The sequence below is a fragment of the Mirounga angustirostris genome, unplaced genomic scaffold (genome assembly GCF_029215605.1).
Source record: "Mirounga angustirostris isolate CCGP_5_RB_7025 unplaced genomic scaffold, mMirAng1.0.hap1 SCAF_1, whole genome shotgun sequence".
Classification (NCBI taxonomy): Eukaryota; Metazoa; Chordata; class Mammalia; order Carnivora; family Phocidae; genus Mirounga; species Mirounga angustirostris.
In genome coordinates, this window is record NW_026991709.1 from 202,747,941 (window position 1) to 202,763,848 (window position 15,908).

The window sequence follows — 15,908 nt, forward strand, 5'->3', positions numbered from 1 at the left end:
ACCCCCCAACTCCAGCCCCATCTCCATTTTTCACGTGGTAGACTCTTACCTACCCTTCAGAAACTGATGCCCCAACTCTTGACACTTCTAGAAGCGAGGCCTCTGCCTAACCCCATGATGGGAGGCCGTGGCCACAAGCCACAGCGAAGAAATCTGAGACCAGATACCAAAAACCAAAACCAAGTTACATTTATTGATGGGGCCCACCCCTGCTGTCCAGGGGAAAGGAGGTCCCCAAGGAGCCCCCTGGGACAAAATAGAAATGACAAGAAGGGCCTATACAGGAAAGAACGTCTCTGAGGTCCTTGCGTGGTTTTTTTGTTTTTCTTTTTTTATAAAATGAGAGTCCTTTGTGCCGGGCTTCCCAGCTGTCCAATCCTTGAACTGGATGGAGTACAGTCGCCCGAGGTGTGACCTCAGACCCTCACCCAGCAGACTGCCCGAGCCCCTGAACCTTGGTCCCAGGCAGGGGCACTAGGCAGAAGCCGAGGCCGGCAGTGGGCAAGGGGCTGCTGCCCCATCACACGCTCATGGTCATCCCGGGCGAGTACTGCGGAGAGACGAGGGGGTGGCGCGCGGAGGCGGGCTCAGCTCCGGCCTCCGCTGGGACCCGCCCCCCCGGGGAGAATGGGGGACGGGGCGGAGGGAGGGGAGGAGACAGGTGGCGATGCGTGGGGAGACCGCCCTGGGGTGCGGGTCCCAGGGTGGGGGTTGGGGCGGGGAAGGGGGGGCCGGTGAGATTAGGGCGGGAGGAGGGGGAGGAGGGACAGGGGAGGGGAAGGATGCCGCGGCCGCCCCCCCACCTGGCCCGCCGCGGTCACGGTCTTGCTCTGGCCCCCCGGCCGCCCCGCCGGGGCCTGCCCGCCAGGCCCCTCCGGCCCGACGCCGCCGCGGGGGGGGAGTCGACGCAGTCGCTTACGCTTTCGCTCGGGAACGGGTGCAGGAAGGTCCCGGCGGCCGCCATCTCGCCGTCGTCCCGCGGGGTGCCCGGGGCGTTGCTCAGGCCGGCCACAGCGCCGGGGGAGCTCTGGGGGCGGCCGTGGTCAGCGCAGGACTCCCCGCCCCGCGGGCCAGGCCCTGCCCACCGCTCCGCCCAACCCCAACTAGGCCCGCACAGCTCTGGCCAGGCCCGCATCCCCGCACCCAGGGAGCCCCAGGCCCCGCCCCACGCAGGAACGCGGCCCCTCACCTTCGGCAACCCGTCCATATCGCCCGAGCCTGTGGACCGACAGACGGCGGGCCGCGGCTCAGATGCGCCTGCGCCAGGCCCGGAACCAATCCCCCGCCCCCACCCCGGCCCAGGGTCAACTAACCCCTCCCCGAACTTGTCCCGGGGCCCTGCCTCCGTCCCCGGGGCCCAGTCCGCTGGGGCGCCGCTGGGGGTCCTGGATGGAGGGTCCGGACGGGGGTCAGTGACGGCACTTTTGGCTTAGTTACTGGAATCTTCCCCCCGCCTCCCCTGCCAGCGAGAGGCCCGTGGAAATTCAGGGTGCGACGGGGACGCCCGCGGAGAAACCAGGGAGAGGGGCAGGAGCAACCGCCAGGGGGCGCAAAAGGCTCGCGAAGCAGCGGGGTTGGGGCGTGGGGTGCGTGTCTCGGGACGCCCACTCACCCAGGGATCCGTTCACGTGGTGAGGCTCCATTGCACTCATGGCCGCCATGGGGCCCTCCGGACCAGGGCCGAGCGGGAACTGCGGGCGGGCGGGGGGGGGCGGGCAGCGTGGGACTCGGGCCACAAGACCCCCAGCGGGGCCACCGCCTTCCGCAGCCCCCACCCTGGAACCCCCCACTCACATTAGCCCTGCCGGCGCCCGGCCCAATGGGGTTCATGATAGTGTACATGCTCTCGCTGGAGTTGGAGTCTGGGGGAGATACCGGTGCGTGAGGGGATGGGGTGTGAGGATCTCTCCAAGCGAGCACACCCCTCCCTGTATCCCGCCCAGGCTGCAGCACCTCCAGGGCTGGGCATGATGGGTGTTCCAGGGGGCCCTCCTCCTCCTGGGGGTCCCTGCAAAGGAAGGAGACAGAGCAGGTGAGAACGACCCCCCGCATCTGCCAACCATCACCACTGCCCCCTGGCTCAAGTGGCCCAACCCCCCTCGTCACTCAGTCACTCACCGAGTAGCTGCCGGGGGAGGAGGAGGAATAGGGAATCTGGGGAGAAGGGCAGCTGTGAGCAGTCCACTCTACCGCCACACCGCTAACCCACCCCCCAGCCTCCCCTGGCTGGCCAGCCCGCCTCTCACCGAGTTTCCACTGGGGCTGGCCCATGGGCCTCGCACTCCAGGGCCCCTAGAAGAGACAGTGGGGGGACCCCGGGGTTAGGCCAGGTGGCACACAGCCCCCGACACACTGTGACATCCCCCACCCTGCCCATGTGCCCCCAAACAGGCCCGAGGAGCCGCAGAGTTTGGCTGAGAGTTGGTAACCAGGAATGGATTCTAGTCGGCCCTCAAATCCCATATCCTATGGGATAGGGCCTTTGGGCCTCAGTTTCCCCACCCAGTGCAGCATAAACAACCAGAGCTGTTGTGCAGACTTAGTCTGCCCCAGCAGAGCCGGGCCACGAAGCTGGGTGGTAGCCTACGTGGGTACACCCCAGGGGTCTCTCAGGGCCTTACATGTTCAGGGTGGGCAGGCCTGGGCCAGCGAGGGAGTTCGGTGGGGGCCGCATGCCACCTCCATAGCTCTGGGAAGGCAAAAGGGCTGTGAGTGCAGGCCAAGGTGTCGGGGGAAGCCCCCTGGAAGCGCACCCCCTCTCCTGGCCCAGCCCTCACCTGGGGTCCAACGCTGGCCATGCCCCGTGGAGGTGTCACTCTCTGCATGGGGCCCATGCTCGGATGCCCTGGTTGGGGGGGGGGCAGAAGGGAGCTCAGGCCAGTAACACTCCCCAGTGTGGACATGTGCTGGAGGGGGGTGGTTCTGCACCAGGAGGCAGCAGGGACGAGGAACTTGGGAGCTGGGGTCCTAATGGGTGGGGGGTGGCAGCAGCTGGAGCTTCCCTACTCACCCTGAGCTCGCGGGGAGGGTTCCATGGTGCCAGGAAGGAGGGGCTGGGAGCCGGGGAGGCCCACGGGAGGCTGCGGAGGGGGTGTGGCAGCACTGAGCATGGGTACCCCCACCCTGGCCCAACTCCTGCCCCCCCTCCCCTCATCCCTCTCTCACCTGACTCGGCATCCGCAGGGTGGGCCGGGGGCCCCCTGGGAACCGCGGTGACATGAAGGGCTGGAAGAGGTGGGCCGGGGATCAGCACCTCCCGCCACCCGCTCACCCCCCAAAGCTACCCTGTTCCTGCAGTGCCCAGGCCCCCAGCCTGGACAGCCCCCTCCTCCAGGACCAGCCAGCAAACTGCAGCCAGCCAGTGCCCGGTGCGTGAGTGCGGTGGGGCTGGGGTCTCAAGTTGCTGGGATGTGCGTGTGCAAAGGGGCGGGGCGTCACAGGTCCTTACCTGAACGTGAGGCCCCATCATGGGGGCGTTGGGGTTGTGGGGGGGCTGCTGGGAGCCGGGGGGGCCCTAGGAGGACAGAACCAGGTGGGTTGGGAGGAGCGAGGTCCACCGAAGCTTCACTGTTCTCTGTGGCCCTGCTGAGCCTGGCCAGGAAGGGTGAGGGGACGCCATGGAGGCGGGAGGGTGGGCCAGCCCTGCACTCCCCTGAGTGGAAGACGGGCTTTGGGGTGGGGGGCCCTACAGGAACAGTCATGGGCAAGACCCACGGCTCAGAGAGCCATGCTCCGAGGCCCTTAGCAACCAGGCCCGTGCAGGCCAACGTCACAGAGACCCCGCCCTCTCCTGCACTGGGGCCCAGCCCATGCGGCCGCTCCCTGCCCCCGCCACCAAGGCCTGTGTGCAAATGCCCACCTCGCGGACAAACCCCTACCAACTGCAGCCTGCCGGGGCCTCTCCCCGTGGGACCACCCACGCCCATCATGGCCCACGCTGTTCACCCTCCGACACATGCCCACTTGAGTTGGAGAACAAGGGGCACCGGCCCTGGCTGTACCTGGAAGAAGCCGGGTGCCATGGGGCCTGCTGCCATCGCGTCGTTGGGGGCCATGCTCCCCATCACAGGACTGGGGGCCGCTACAGCGCTCTGCAGAGGTGAGGAAGACCAGGAGAACCTGCTCACGTCACTTCCTGCTTGAGTGTCCCCTCCTGTCCGCAAACAGCCCACTCCACAGAGCAAGGAACCTGGGCCATCGGGTGTTCTACCCATGTGAGCACGTGAGGACGCCTGGAGGGTTCTCTAGGTGAAGGAGGAGTGACTGCTCCTGTCCCCACCCCGGTTTTAGCAGCCCTGACTTGGTGTCCTCCTCAAATGTGCCGTGTGGCCGTGGACCCAGGCTTTGCCTCTTCTGTACCCAAGACACTGGAGGTGATCGGGGCCCTGTCAGGTGCAGCACACAGTCCAGGGGGAAGGCCAGGGACCTGGGGATCCCAGCTCCTAAGGCGTCAGTCCCAAGCATGAGGATCCTGGGGGGTCTGAAAATGCCAATAAGCCAGGGCCCCCGTGGGCACGCGCCTCTTGCATCTGGCACAGGCTTGCTCTTTCCATCGGAATCTCACATCAGACCAGTGGGGGCATGGTCCCTGACTCTAGCCCCGGCCCAGCAGGCCCCATGTCCTCCTGGCTGGTAAAGCGGATTAGCTGGACTCCCAGCTCTACCCAAGACACCCCAAATAAACACAAAAATCAACTGGCAGCTTCCAGATGAACCTCCCTCCCAGAGGGCTGCTCTCTGGGGCTGTGGCGCAGAGAACTCCCCTCTTCCTCCAGTTGGGAAGGGAAGGAAGAGCAGGACTACTGGGATGGGGTCTCCAGGCTCCAGGCCTCTCTTCAGTTGGAGGAGGGGAGAAGACCGGGTGCTAGACAGGGGGGTTCCCATGTCAGCCCAGGGTGGAGATGCTGGTGGCGGCCGGGTACAGGCTGACAGGCCACTTCCTCTGGTAGGTTCCAAGTCCCAGGCTTGTCTGCCTTTGGGAACAGAGCAGGGAGGAGGAGGGAAATGCAGGCCTAGTCTACAGGGTAGAGGGAACACATCAAAGGTTAAGGAAGGAGGACTCTGCAAGGACTGAGTAAACACAGTAATTCTCGGGAGGCCCCTCAACTCTTGTCTGTCTGGATCATCTGCCCCCCCCTCCACCCCCAATGGGATCCAAGAGGTATGGTCTGTGTGGGTCACGGCTATTCTTGGGACTGGCACAAGCCATCACACAGGGATGCCCAGGATTTTGCAAAACTGCAGCCACTTGGGCTCAGAGAAGTTAAGCATTGTGCCCACAGTCACAGAGCACTTCCTGCCCCACAGAAGTGGGGAGAGGGCCCCTTGGCTGCGTCAGAGCAGGACCCCTGTAGACATACCCCTCCCCTTGGGTATTGCAAGCTGCCCCCCCTTCCTGCCCCTTCTCAAAGATCAACCTCTGAAGGACTCCTGCCCAGGCCCCAAGCTGGGGGGGGCGGGAGCTGCAGGGGGGGGCGGGGAAGAGCCCTCCCTGGCCTATGGTGACTGAAAACACTCCCAGGGCCTGGCACCAATCTTTTGAAAGCCCAAGAGACCCTAGGAGTGGGGGGATAAAGCTCTCACCCCCCTCCAAACTGCCAGGTCCCCCCTGCCTCCACCAACGCCCCCCCCCCCCCCCCAGACACAGAGCCTGACAGCTGGAGCAGCTATTGTATTCTCGCAGGCGCCTGCCTCAGTGGCTGGAGGAGGTACTTCTGAGCCCTCGGTCTGTCCACTCCCCCCAACCTACCCCACAGGGAGGGTGGGAGAGCAGTTCCCCCTTTCAAGCCACAGCAGGCGCCAGAGCATTTCCTGGTGCGGGGGGCAGCTGCTCTCTGGGCTGCCGACGAGGTGTGGGGGCAGGGAGAAGATAGGGCACCGCTCACCCGGCTCCCCAACTCTAGGCCCAGAAGGGTTAATACAGGGCGGGCCCACCCTCCCTGGCGGGTGGCCCGAGCTAGACCCCCCACGTCAATCATCCACCCGGAGACGCCCTGGCCCATCCCGCGTTGCTATGACGATGGGTTGGGCGCGCTAGCGTTTCCTGGAGACGCCGAGGTCGGCCGAGGAGCCGGGAGTGGTGAACTGAGCCCCCCACTCGGAGGGGGCCCCGACCGTGCAGGGGAGGCGAGCACGGCGCTCCCCCCACGTTAGAGCAGCGGCTGGTCAGGATGTGCGCCCGCAGCCACAGGGAACCCGTCACCCCGGGGCTAGGGTGCTACCCCCCCCCAACACCCGCTGTGCCCGCACCATCTCCCCCGACGCACTCCGCTGCCATGGTAACCGGCGCGCTCCCGGGAAGCGCGCTCCCGTGGACGTGGAGAACCCTGCGTTCCGCTTCCTGCCCTCCCCAGAGGGGCCCTGAGAGGCCACTAGAGGTGGGGGCAGAGGCGAAGCCGGGGCGGGGGGGGGAAGGGGGCGCTGCGCAGGCTGGGAGGGGCTAGGGTTCGACTGGGAGTGAGCGCCCACGCAGAGTCTTGCACGCACAGAGCTCCAGACACCCCTGGAGCCCGTTCTGGCAGGAGAGCGACAGGGGGGATGGCACACGAACAGTGGAACCCGATGGGGACCAATAGTGTGACCCCGGCTCCCATGCACATCGTACAACGGGTGCGGAGCGTCTTCAGGGACACGATGAACCCCCACCCCTCACGGGCTGCACCCCTGCTCTACAAAGGCCTGCACTTGCGGGGGGGGGGGGGGCACTTTATGTGGGGAGGCGGTGCACGACCTTGACCAACTGCAGAGCGAGATGGGGACGGCCACGCCCTGGGAGGCCCGAGGGGGCACAGCAGGGCGGACTGCTCAGGCTGTGAGGATGCCAGCTGTAGGAGAGTGGGTGCACAAGGGGGAGGGCGAGAGAAGGGGGAGCTCGCCTAGAGCTGCACGCCCCTGGACGCCAGCTGAGCTGCTGCTTTTCCTCGGAGTGGGCCCAGAGCCCCCCACCCTTCCTGTCCAGCCAGAGACCTCTCAGAGAAGCCAGGTGGCCAAGCCCCACAGCCAGGACCAAGAAGAGGATAAACGCAGGGGCAGCCATCTGCTCCCCATGACAATGAGATGCCACCAGCCCTTTCATGTTATCCCCCCTCCTCTCCAGATAGGCCTCTGACCCCCACTCAACCTGGAGGGAAACTGAGGCCAAAGAGGTGGGGTCAACAGCCCCAATCACCAAGCAAAGTCAGGAAGTGTATTGCCCAAGGGTGCACCTGCCAGTTAGCCAACCCCAGGGTCCCCTGAGCTCAAAAAGGCTGGGGTGGGAGGGGGTATGCCGTGGCGCGCACACACACACACACACACACACACACACACACACCCAGCTGGGCAGATGGGGAGGCAGAGCTCCTGGCTCCCCAAGGGATTCCGAAGAGGGGAAGGAGAGGTAGGGCTGGCTTCAGGAAGGGGGGGGGGGCTGTGGGGACTCTCAGGAGCTGAGTGCAATGGAAGGAGCCTCCCCCACCCTGTGAGTAACCCTAGACTGAGGAGAGGGCATAGGGACTCCCAGAAGTGGGCAAGATCCCAGATCAAACCCCAACACCAGACCCACCTGCCCACCCAAGCCAATCTCAGGCCACGCAGGCCCCCAAGGCCACAGGCCCCCAAACTGGCCCATGCCCAAGAGCCCTGGTCCCGGTCCCTGGGGCAGGGACTCACGTAGTCCTGGAAGGCCTTGGCCTCATTTGAGTGCTCACATGCCTCTCTGCGGTCGGGTGCTGCACAGTACAAGTCCCAGAACACACTGTGGGCAGCAGGGGGGGGACGATGGTTTCCCCATGCGTCCCCACCCAGCCCCCCTCCAGGGTCCACCCTGGCCAGCCCCACACGCACCACCACCAGGAATGTAGGAAGCCTGGGGGTTCCCCCAGTGTAATGTTCTTCTCCCATCGGATCTGCAGGGGAAAAACAAGACAGTGAGGGGGTCTGCTGCCTGGCCCTGCCCAACCTCTTCCAACCTGAGGCAGCCCCAGGGCTGGGGCCTGGGAGACAGGGAAACAGCAGCCCTGAGCAAGGGTGCAGGGCAGAGGACAACTGGGTAAGGGGCAGAGAAGTGGGCACAGATCCTCAGATGGCCAGACAGATGCCTCGACCCCAGCCCACGGGCCCTGACCCACCCCAGCCCTCAGTTCCCAGGGCCAGCAGAGGGGCAACCAAACCCCACCACTGGAGCCCCAATGGAAAGGGGGTGGAGTGGACCCCAGGGTATAGGCAGTAAGGAAGGACCCAGCTGGGGGGGCCCTGCCTGGCGAGGCTGGCTTACCTCAGACAGAAAGGTCTGGGCTGACTTCTGGGCACCGACGTGCAGCAGGTACTCGTAGACATACAGGGCCAACCTGCAGGCAGGCCAGGTGCGGATGGGCTCAGGCTCTCCGGAGGCCCCACAACCCTTCCCCAAGGGTCCCTGGGTGTGGCCTCAGTGAGCCCTTCGTGATACCATCCTCAGCCTCACTCACTGCCCCCCAATGGTTCCCCAACCCCCCCATCTCTCCCACCCTGATGTGATGGCTTCATCAGGTGCTCAGACCTGCCAGCTCCTACATATCCATCAATACCCAGCCGGCAGGCCCTTCCTCTAGGCAGCACTCCCAGCAGTCCCTGACCCCTGACTTGCAAGTCATCCATTCTGCTCAGTTCCACATCCCCTCGTGGACCAAGTCCTGGCCCCATCCTGCCAATGCTGAGACCCCAGAACAGCCTTCGTCCCAGGGAGGTCTTGTGGCCGGGAGAAAGGGCTCCTAGAGGTCACTCCAGACTCTGCCCTGGGTGGGGTCTCCCAGCGGGTACCCGAGGCCATGTGGTCAGGGCCCAACACCTAATTTCCTTCCAGCCTTGTCTTCTAGAGAAAGAAAGGGGCCCTCTAACCTGAGGTCTTCCTCCGCCAGGTGTCCCCGGACCCCCATTCTCTTTCTCAGGACCAGCGCCCATCCACCCGTGGTGGCCATGACCTAGCTACACCAGCCCCGCAGGGGGGAGTGTGGAGAAGCGAGGGCAGGTGAGGGGCAGCAGAGCAGGGCCTGCCTTGTAGAAACACAGTGCCCAGCACCCTTGGACACACCAGTTTGGCTGCTGCCTGCCCCAAGAACACAAGCCGCCTTCCAGCCAGTAGCGTCCTCCACAGGCCACACAGGGAGGCCGGCCCCTCTACACCATCTTCCGAGCCTCCGCATCCTCAGCCCCAACACCCCCTCATCAGTCCTCCCCATCAGCAAGCAGAGAACAACTTCCTGCCTCCTGGGGTCACCCATTTCCCAACCATCCACAGTTACTGCCCCCTCCCGGTGCTCCCAGGGACATAGGGTCCCTCGGTCCAGGCCCCGGGGGGGGGGGGGGGGGCGGTGCTGGGAGGGTAGGGTCTAGATCCAAGATGCGGGGGCTCCCCCAGGGCTGGCCTGAGCTGGAAGCCCTTCCAGGATGCCTCCCCACTCAGCAGGCCACCCCTCCCTGGCTGAGGGCCCCCACCCCTAAAATAACCCTGCTTTGACTCATGTTCCTGTTCTCTCCCACCTTCCCAGCCAGGCTTCTTGATCCTCACATACCCGCCCCCCATCAGATCAGCCCCCTTCCTTAGCTCCCCTCACATTTCGCTGAGGTGGTTCTAGCCATTCTGTCCCCCCCCACCCCCCCGCTCCTGCTCCCTGCCCCTGCCCCCTCCCCCCCAACGGCTTCTGCCCTTGCCCTGGATCCTCTTCCTTCCTCCATCCATTTTCATTCATTCAGCATTCACCCAGCATCTCTTTGTGCAGTGAACACAACAGACACCTGACCCCCGGAGGCTACCTGCTGAGTTCTATGGTGGGCCGGAATATAGTGCGTGCTAGGGAAGGACAAGAGGGGGACATTTGAGGGACTGGGGTGGGCAGCTGTCCCAGGGCAAGGGGTGCCCCCAGCTCACCCCACACCAGATGAGCTGTGGACAGCCACCGAGAGGGACAGGGCACAGAGAGGTGTGGCTCGTGGTGGTCACACTGCTCCAAGTGTGGGTTTTCCTCAAGATTGGCTGTGGACTCCGCCACATCATCACACCCCTCTCAGCCTTCCTGGTCCCATGGCCTCCAGGTTTACCTGGCCAACTCACTCCTATGATTCTCTTCCTTTCTAGAGGCTTCCTGAGCCTTCAAGTGGTCTGCATCTGCCAGCCCTGCGTCCATTAGTGAAGGAACAACGGACTGAAGCAGAGCCAACAAGCCCAGGCCTGCCCGCCCCCCTCCCGCACCCTCTGGGCAAGGAGAGAGGCTGAGAGAGGTCCAGCCAGTCCCTCACCCATTTGGGGGGTCACTGCAGGAGGCAGGAAAGTCTGGGGCTGAGATGCCCAGAGAAAAGGGAGCAAGAAGGGATGGGGGGGGATCCAGGTAGGCAGATGTAAGGATAGGGGCAGGGAGGCAGCAGTCTTGCCCTTGGGGCATTCTGGCTCAGGAAGCTTCCTGAAGAAATGACCCTTGGCTCCCACCACATCCACCAAGGTTGCTGACACTGCCAGCCATCAGGTCCTCCTACACCTCCCCTTTGCCCTCAACTGTTCTTCAGGGGTGGCATCTGATCCGGGATGCAGGACCCCATCCCGGGCTGCTCCCCTCTTCCCTCCACTAGCCCTGCCCCAGCTCAGCCCTGGGCCCCCACTTCCTTCTCTGGATGGCCTCCTCTCCCGCTTTGATGACATCTTCATGCAGCTGCCCATGGGGTGCACCAGCCCAGCCCTCCCAAACTTGGGATTCACATAACATCTAGTGGTCCATCCTCAACATGCTCCCCGCCCAGCTTCTTCCTCTCCCCACCTCCCCTGCCCCCCCCCCCATCTGACTTGGGTAGTCTGGCCTTGACTCACAAAGGTACACAGGTGCGTGAATATCCACCCAGCCATCCCCCTGAGATCACTGCACTTACTGAATTTAGGGGAAAAACTTGAGAAAAAAGCTCACTCTTCTGCTTTGGAGCCCTCTTCCTACTGCTTCTACCACACTTGGTCCAGGCTACCACCACCTCTTACCTGGATTTCGACAGGGCTCCCCCAGCAGCTGCTCCCTCCCCAGCCTCTAGAGTCTACACACACACCCTTCAGTCCCTCCAGTGCCCCAACACACTAGCACACTGGCCCTCCCCCACCCCAGGGCCTTTGCACAGGGTGTCCCCCCACTCAGGGCACTTCCACCTAGAGACCTATGTGGTTCAAATGTCACCTGTCACAGTCTTCCCTGTCACACCTAAACTCCACCTGCCCCATCCACCCCCCCAACCACCTTATTTATCCCCTTCTGACACATGTCTCTCTGCCCACTGCCTGCAGCTCTTTCTAGAATATAGCTTTGGGAGGGCAAGGACTTGGTCTCTTTCCCTCACTACTGAAATTACAACAGCACCCAGGGCATCTTGGGCCCCTTGCTACCACAAATGAATGAAAAAAAAACCACAGGGACTCCCTCCTGCGAGGATAGGTTTAACACAGGCAGTCTGGTAAGAACCAGTAAAAGTTAGCTTAGTATTTCAAAGTTAAGGATTTGGGGTTTTATCCCCAAAGCAAAGAGAAGCCAGAGAAGATTTTAGGTTTTGCTGATTTCTCTTATGTGTTCTTACTTTAATTTTTACCAGGATAGAGTCTCAGGGAAGGACTGTGAGCTGTTTTGTTTTGAGTGAAAAATTCTGAAGCCTGGACATTTGACCATGTTGTTTTGAGACCTTCAGGGCGCCACCCCATGCAGGGCCTCCAGCTTGAGGTGTCCCTGTCCAGGCCCTGATCTCACATATGGGGAAGGGCCTGGGCTCTGGATCCAAATCCTGGCATCCCCACCCCTAATCATGTTGGCAAATGACCTGCAGAACAAAGAGCAGGCTCATGGGAAGGGCTTCTGCTGTGAGAGGGCAGGTGGATGGAAGAAACGAGTGACCTAGAGGATATGGGGTGCCCAGACCCCAAGTGCTCACAGGAAGAAAGGCACACAGGGCTGCTCAGGTGACAGAACAGGATGTTAGAGTCTTGGAGACTACAACGTGGCGCCACCACTGTAATTAGCAAGAATTATGGTAGGTAACGGAGGCTCTGAGCACTAGCACAGTGTCCTCCTCCCCCTTAAAGCCCCTGGACTTGCTGCTGGGTGCTGGGAGACTCCGCTCAGGGCCTTGTGTCACTTCCCAACAGAGGGACGCTCCAGCCCACACATTTCTTCCCCCCACCCTCCACCCCCACCCTCAAGGCCAGGCCTTTGGGTGTCTCACCACCTGCCTGACAGCCTCCACGCACGCCCCTTACAGCCCTTCTCCCAGCCAGTGGCCTGGGCGATGACCCCCACTCACAAATTCCCCCTCTGTCTTCCTCCTCCTCCTGTTCCTTCCCTCTTCTCAAGCCCTTCCTTGGAAGCTCCCCTGTGTCCACTGGCTCTGCTTAGCCTCCAGGACTCAGTTCAGGGGTTCCTTTCTCAAGAAACTCTTGCCCATCTGCCCTCCAAACAAGGATGCCCACAGCCACACCTGGAAACCCAGCAAGAGACAGAGCAAACACAAGGTGATTCCCTCACCTGCTGGGCTAAGGAACAAACTACACGTGGTCATGTGCCCCTTCTCAAAACCAATCCCAGAAAAAACACAAGACACCAACCATGGTTGTCATTTATGGAACTATTTAAACCTACCTGGCAGCACCTCACATTAGCAGAACCTCTGGGGCCACAGGGGGAAGGATATAAAGGGGACAAAGGGGCCTTCGACTACCTGTCACCTTTGTCCTCTTATTTAAAAAGCCCCCAAACCAAGGACCAAATCCAAGTGCTAGTTAGTGCTGGGTGGTAGGTGCCCTCCAGGCTGCCCTGTAGGCTGGGAGTGTTTATTAATGGATCCACCATCCATGCACCCAGCAGGTACTCAGTTCATTTCTGGGGCAGGCTGTCCCAGAACTAGTGTTGAGATGAGGAGCAAGAAGCGGGCCCAGGACAGGGACCTGAGAAGGAAGAAGGGCAGGAGGAGGTAGGACTTCGAGCAGGGAGAAAAACACAGTACCAGAGAGCTAAGGACCTGAGCAGTATAACCCCCCCCCCATCCCCATTTCACAGAGGAGGATACCGAGGCCCAGAGACAGGAAGTGGCTCGGCTGGTGGCTGCCTGTGAGGGGTGCTCTACCTGCAGCCTCTCACCCCCTCCCTGTGAGAATCCTACAAGGTCGGTTGTCCACGTTTCAGAAACCGATGCTCGGAGCAACCAGCCGACCTGTCCAGTGTGCCTTCCCCGCTCCCGCCCCACTCCCGCTTTCTGAGCGCTCTCCTGCGCCCCAGACCCTGAGACCTCAGCAGATCGCTTCCTCTCCAGGGCCCCAGCACCCCCACGGATGAAATAGGGGATGTGACCATCTGGTGTTTTCCAAACTTTCTTTAGCAGCAGAACCCTACCTCCAAACCAAGGCTTAGATGGGACCCTCTATAAGAAATGGACGAGCACAGGACAGGTCTGGCCATCAAGGGGCCTGGAACACAGGCAGGACGGAGCCTTTAGCCTCCGCCTGAGGCGTTTTTGCAGATCCCAGAGTCCTCCCACTGTCGGCCGTGCGGCCTCCCCAGGGGCCCCACCCAGCTGCCCCCGCCGGGCTGGGGCTAGCAGCCCTCAGGCCCTCTCCTCTCTCAAGCTCTTCCTACGTGCAGGGGTCCCCAACTGGCCAGTCTCGCCCGCCCCGCAAACTTCCCCGGAGACTGCGATGCCGCTCCGTGCGCGACCTCGCGCGCACGCGCGACCGCAAACTCACGCACCCAAGTCTCGACCGTCGGGGAGGTCTCGCGACCCTCGAGTCCCGCTCGGGTCTCTCGCGCCCCCTCAAATCCTGCGCCCTCGAGTCTCGCGCGCCCCTGCAATGTCGCGTCTCCCCAGCCCTCGAGTTTCACGCGCCCCCTCAAATCTCGCGAACTTCGGGTCTCCGGCGCCCCTTCAACTCTCACGACCTCTCGGCTCTCGCGCACTGCCCCCCAAACCTCACGACTCCTTGCGCCCCTCTTGCCCCCGGAGTCTCACGCGCCCCCCAAATCTCGCGAACTCTTAAGCTCCTCACACCCCTTAGATCTAGCGCACTCCCACAGATCTCGCGACCCCTCGAGCCCCTCAGGCCTCGCACGCCCCTCAAATCTCGCGCCCCTCGGGTCTCGCGCGCCCCCGCAAATCTCGCGACCCCTCCAGCGCGCTTCGGCCCCGCACGCCCTGCCCCCGCGCCCACGTGCCCCGCGCGGTGCCCGCCGGCATTGGGGCCCACGGAAGCTGCGCGGCGGCCGAGCCCCGCCCCCGGCGCCCCCGGCTCCCCCGGCCCCGGCCCACCGACTCACTTCTCGCGGGCCTGGCTGTCGGAGGGCACGGCCGAGCCCTTGCCCCCCTTGGCGTACATGCTGCTCCGAGCCGCCGCCGCCGCCGCCGCCGCTGCCGCCGGGGCCCACACCTGTCAGGCGGCTCCGCGGGCCGCGCTAGCGGTCGCCATAGCTACCCCGCGCCCCGGGCCTCACCGCCCCGAGCCCCGCACGGGCACCGCGGGCATCGTCCGCGCGGGGGAGCTCCAGACGGCCAAGGCGGCGGCGGCGGCAGCGGCGGCAGCTCCAGCTTCAGCTCCAGCCACGGGTTTTATTTTCTTCCTCTCTTCCCTCAGCGCGGGCTGTTCCGGGAAGCGCGCGCCCCCTCCTCCCTCCGCGCGCGCCCCCGCCCGCCGCCTCCCTGCCGCCCGCGAGCGCCGCTCTTAAAGGGGCGATGGCGGGCGCGCGGATGGGTCCCGCTGTGGGGACCGTGGGCCCGGCGCGCACGCGCAGTGCCCGCCGCAGGGGGGGGGGCGCGGGTACACACACGCAGGCACGGGTGGGGACGGCCACCTGGGGACACACAGCAGGATACAGTTGATCACGGCTACACACACACTCCCCAGATAGGACCAACCACCCAAATTGTACACCCAGGAACACAGCCAAACACAGTTGCAGCTACACTGTTGGACACAGGACTACACACATAGATCCACATAGCTACTGGAACAACTAGTGAGAGTTCCATAAAGCAATAGGCAGTCACACGGGGTGCACGACCCCGCGGAACTACCCCACACAGCTTGAGAAGGAACCGCCACACACACAGCTCACTCAGGGACACACTGTCATACACACGGAGGTATACACAGTGACTGTCAGAACAACAAAACATACAGATCACCACTCACATAGACACACAGCCCCACAGACACACGGAGGCTCAGCTATGCTACAGCTTCCGACAAGCTGCGGAAGGAGCCCATGCAGCTACTTGCGGTCACCCTGGGGCACACGGTCCTAGCCTACCCAGGGCTCCACACACAGACCTGGGGTCTCACAGTGCCATAGATGAGTCAGTGTCACACAGTCACATGGCCTGTGGACACTCACTGCCACATAGACACGCAACACACACATGCAACACAAAGACAAGCACACAAGGATAGCCGGGTCACACCCTAGCAGCCACCCTGCGCGGCTCCACAGTCACACCCTGTGTCAATAGTAGTCGCTGGGCGATTGTCCACTGGGTCATTCCTGCTGCTATTTCTCAACTTCTGTATTGCCAGCGGCAAATGGGGCGCATCCCACCTTTAATCGCCCCTCTGCAGGAGTCAGGACTGCAGGCAGTCCCCCTCCTGGGGCCCTTCTCCCTCCAGGGTCTGTGAAATGGGGGACAGACATTGAGGTAAGGGCCCCAAGGCAAGGGTGCCTGGGAGGGGTGGACGCCTGTGCACTGGACCCGCTTGCCACGGGTGGGGGGAGGCAGTCCAGTGATTCCAGGTCTGGATGTTTCTGTGACTATTTGCCATAGGTGTTCTTTTTTCCTGTGCACGACTGCGTGTGTGTGTATGTGAGTGTCTTGATGGGTGTACCCCCTCCCACTGCGAGCTGACCCCCTGTGATACCTCCCTCTTAGAGGCTACGCCCCCCAGTGGGGAT

The 15,908-nt window shown here is 63.1% G+C and overlaps 1 protein-coding gene across 9 annotated transcripts; it reads right to left on the minus strand.

Moving 5' to 3' along the window:
- Positions 1-164: 164 nt before the first annotated feature.
- On the minus strand, positions 165-14,726 carry SSBP4 (single stranded DNA binding protein 4). 9 transcript variants are annotated; one of them, XM_045862696.3, is made up of 18 exons: positions 14,283-14,717; positions 8,255-8,327; positions 7,825-7,886; positions 7,651-7,735; positions 4,002-4,091; positions 3,449-3,514; positions 3,166-3,225; positions 3,011-3,080; positions 2,778-2,845; positions 2,622-2,689; positions 2,247-2,292; positions 2,119-2,154; positions 1,954-2,008; positions 1,795-1,862; positions 1,613-1,691; positions 1,190-1,218; positions 804-1,027; positions 165-550 (listed from the first exon to the last, which is right to left on the minus strand). In XM_045862696.3, exons 1-17 carry the CDS (start codon positions 14,339-14,341, stop codon positions 818-820), a joined length of 1,224 nt encoding a protein of 407 aa, XP_045718652.1. In that variant the 5' UTR covers positions 14,342-14,717; the 3' UTR covers positions 165-550; positions 804-817. The 9 variants fall into 9 exon arrangements, with proteins under 9 accessions (XP_045718652.1, XP_045718655.1, XP_064453751.1 ...); XM_045862699.3 differs by having other exon boundaries at positions 920-1,027; positions 14,283-14,711; XM_064597681.1 differs by lacking the exon at positions 2,119-2,154 and having other exon boundaries at positions 14,283-14,726.
- Positions 14,727-15,908: the final 1,182 nt, after the last annotated feature.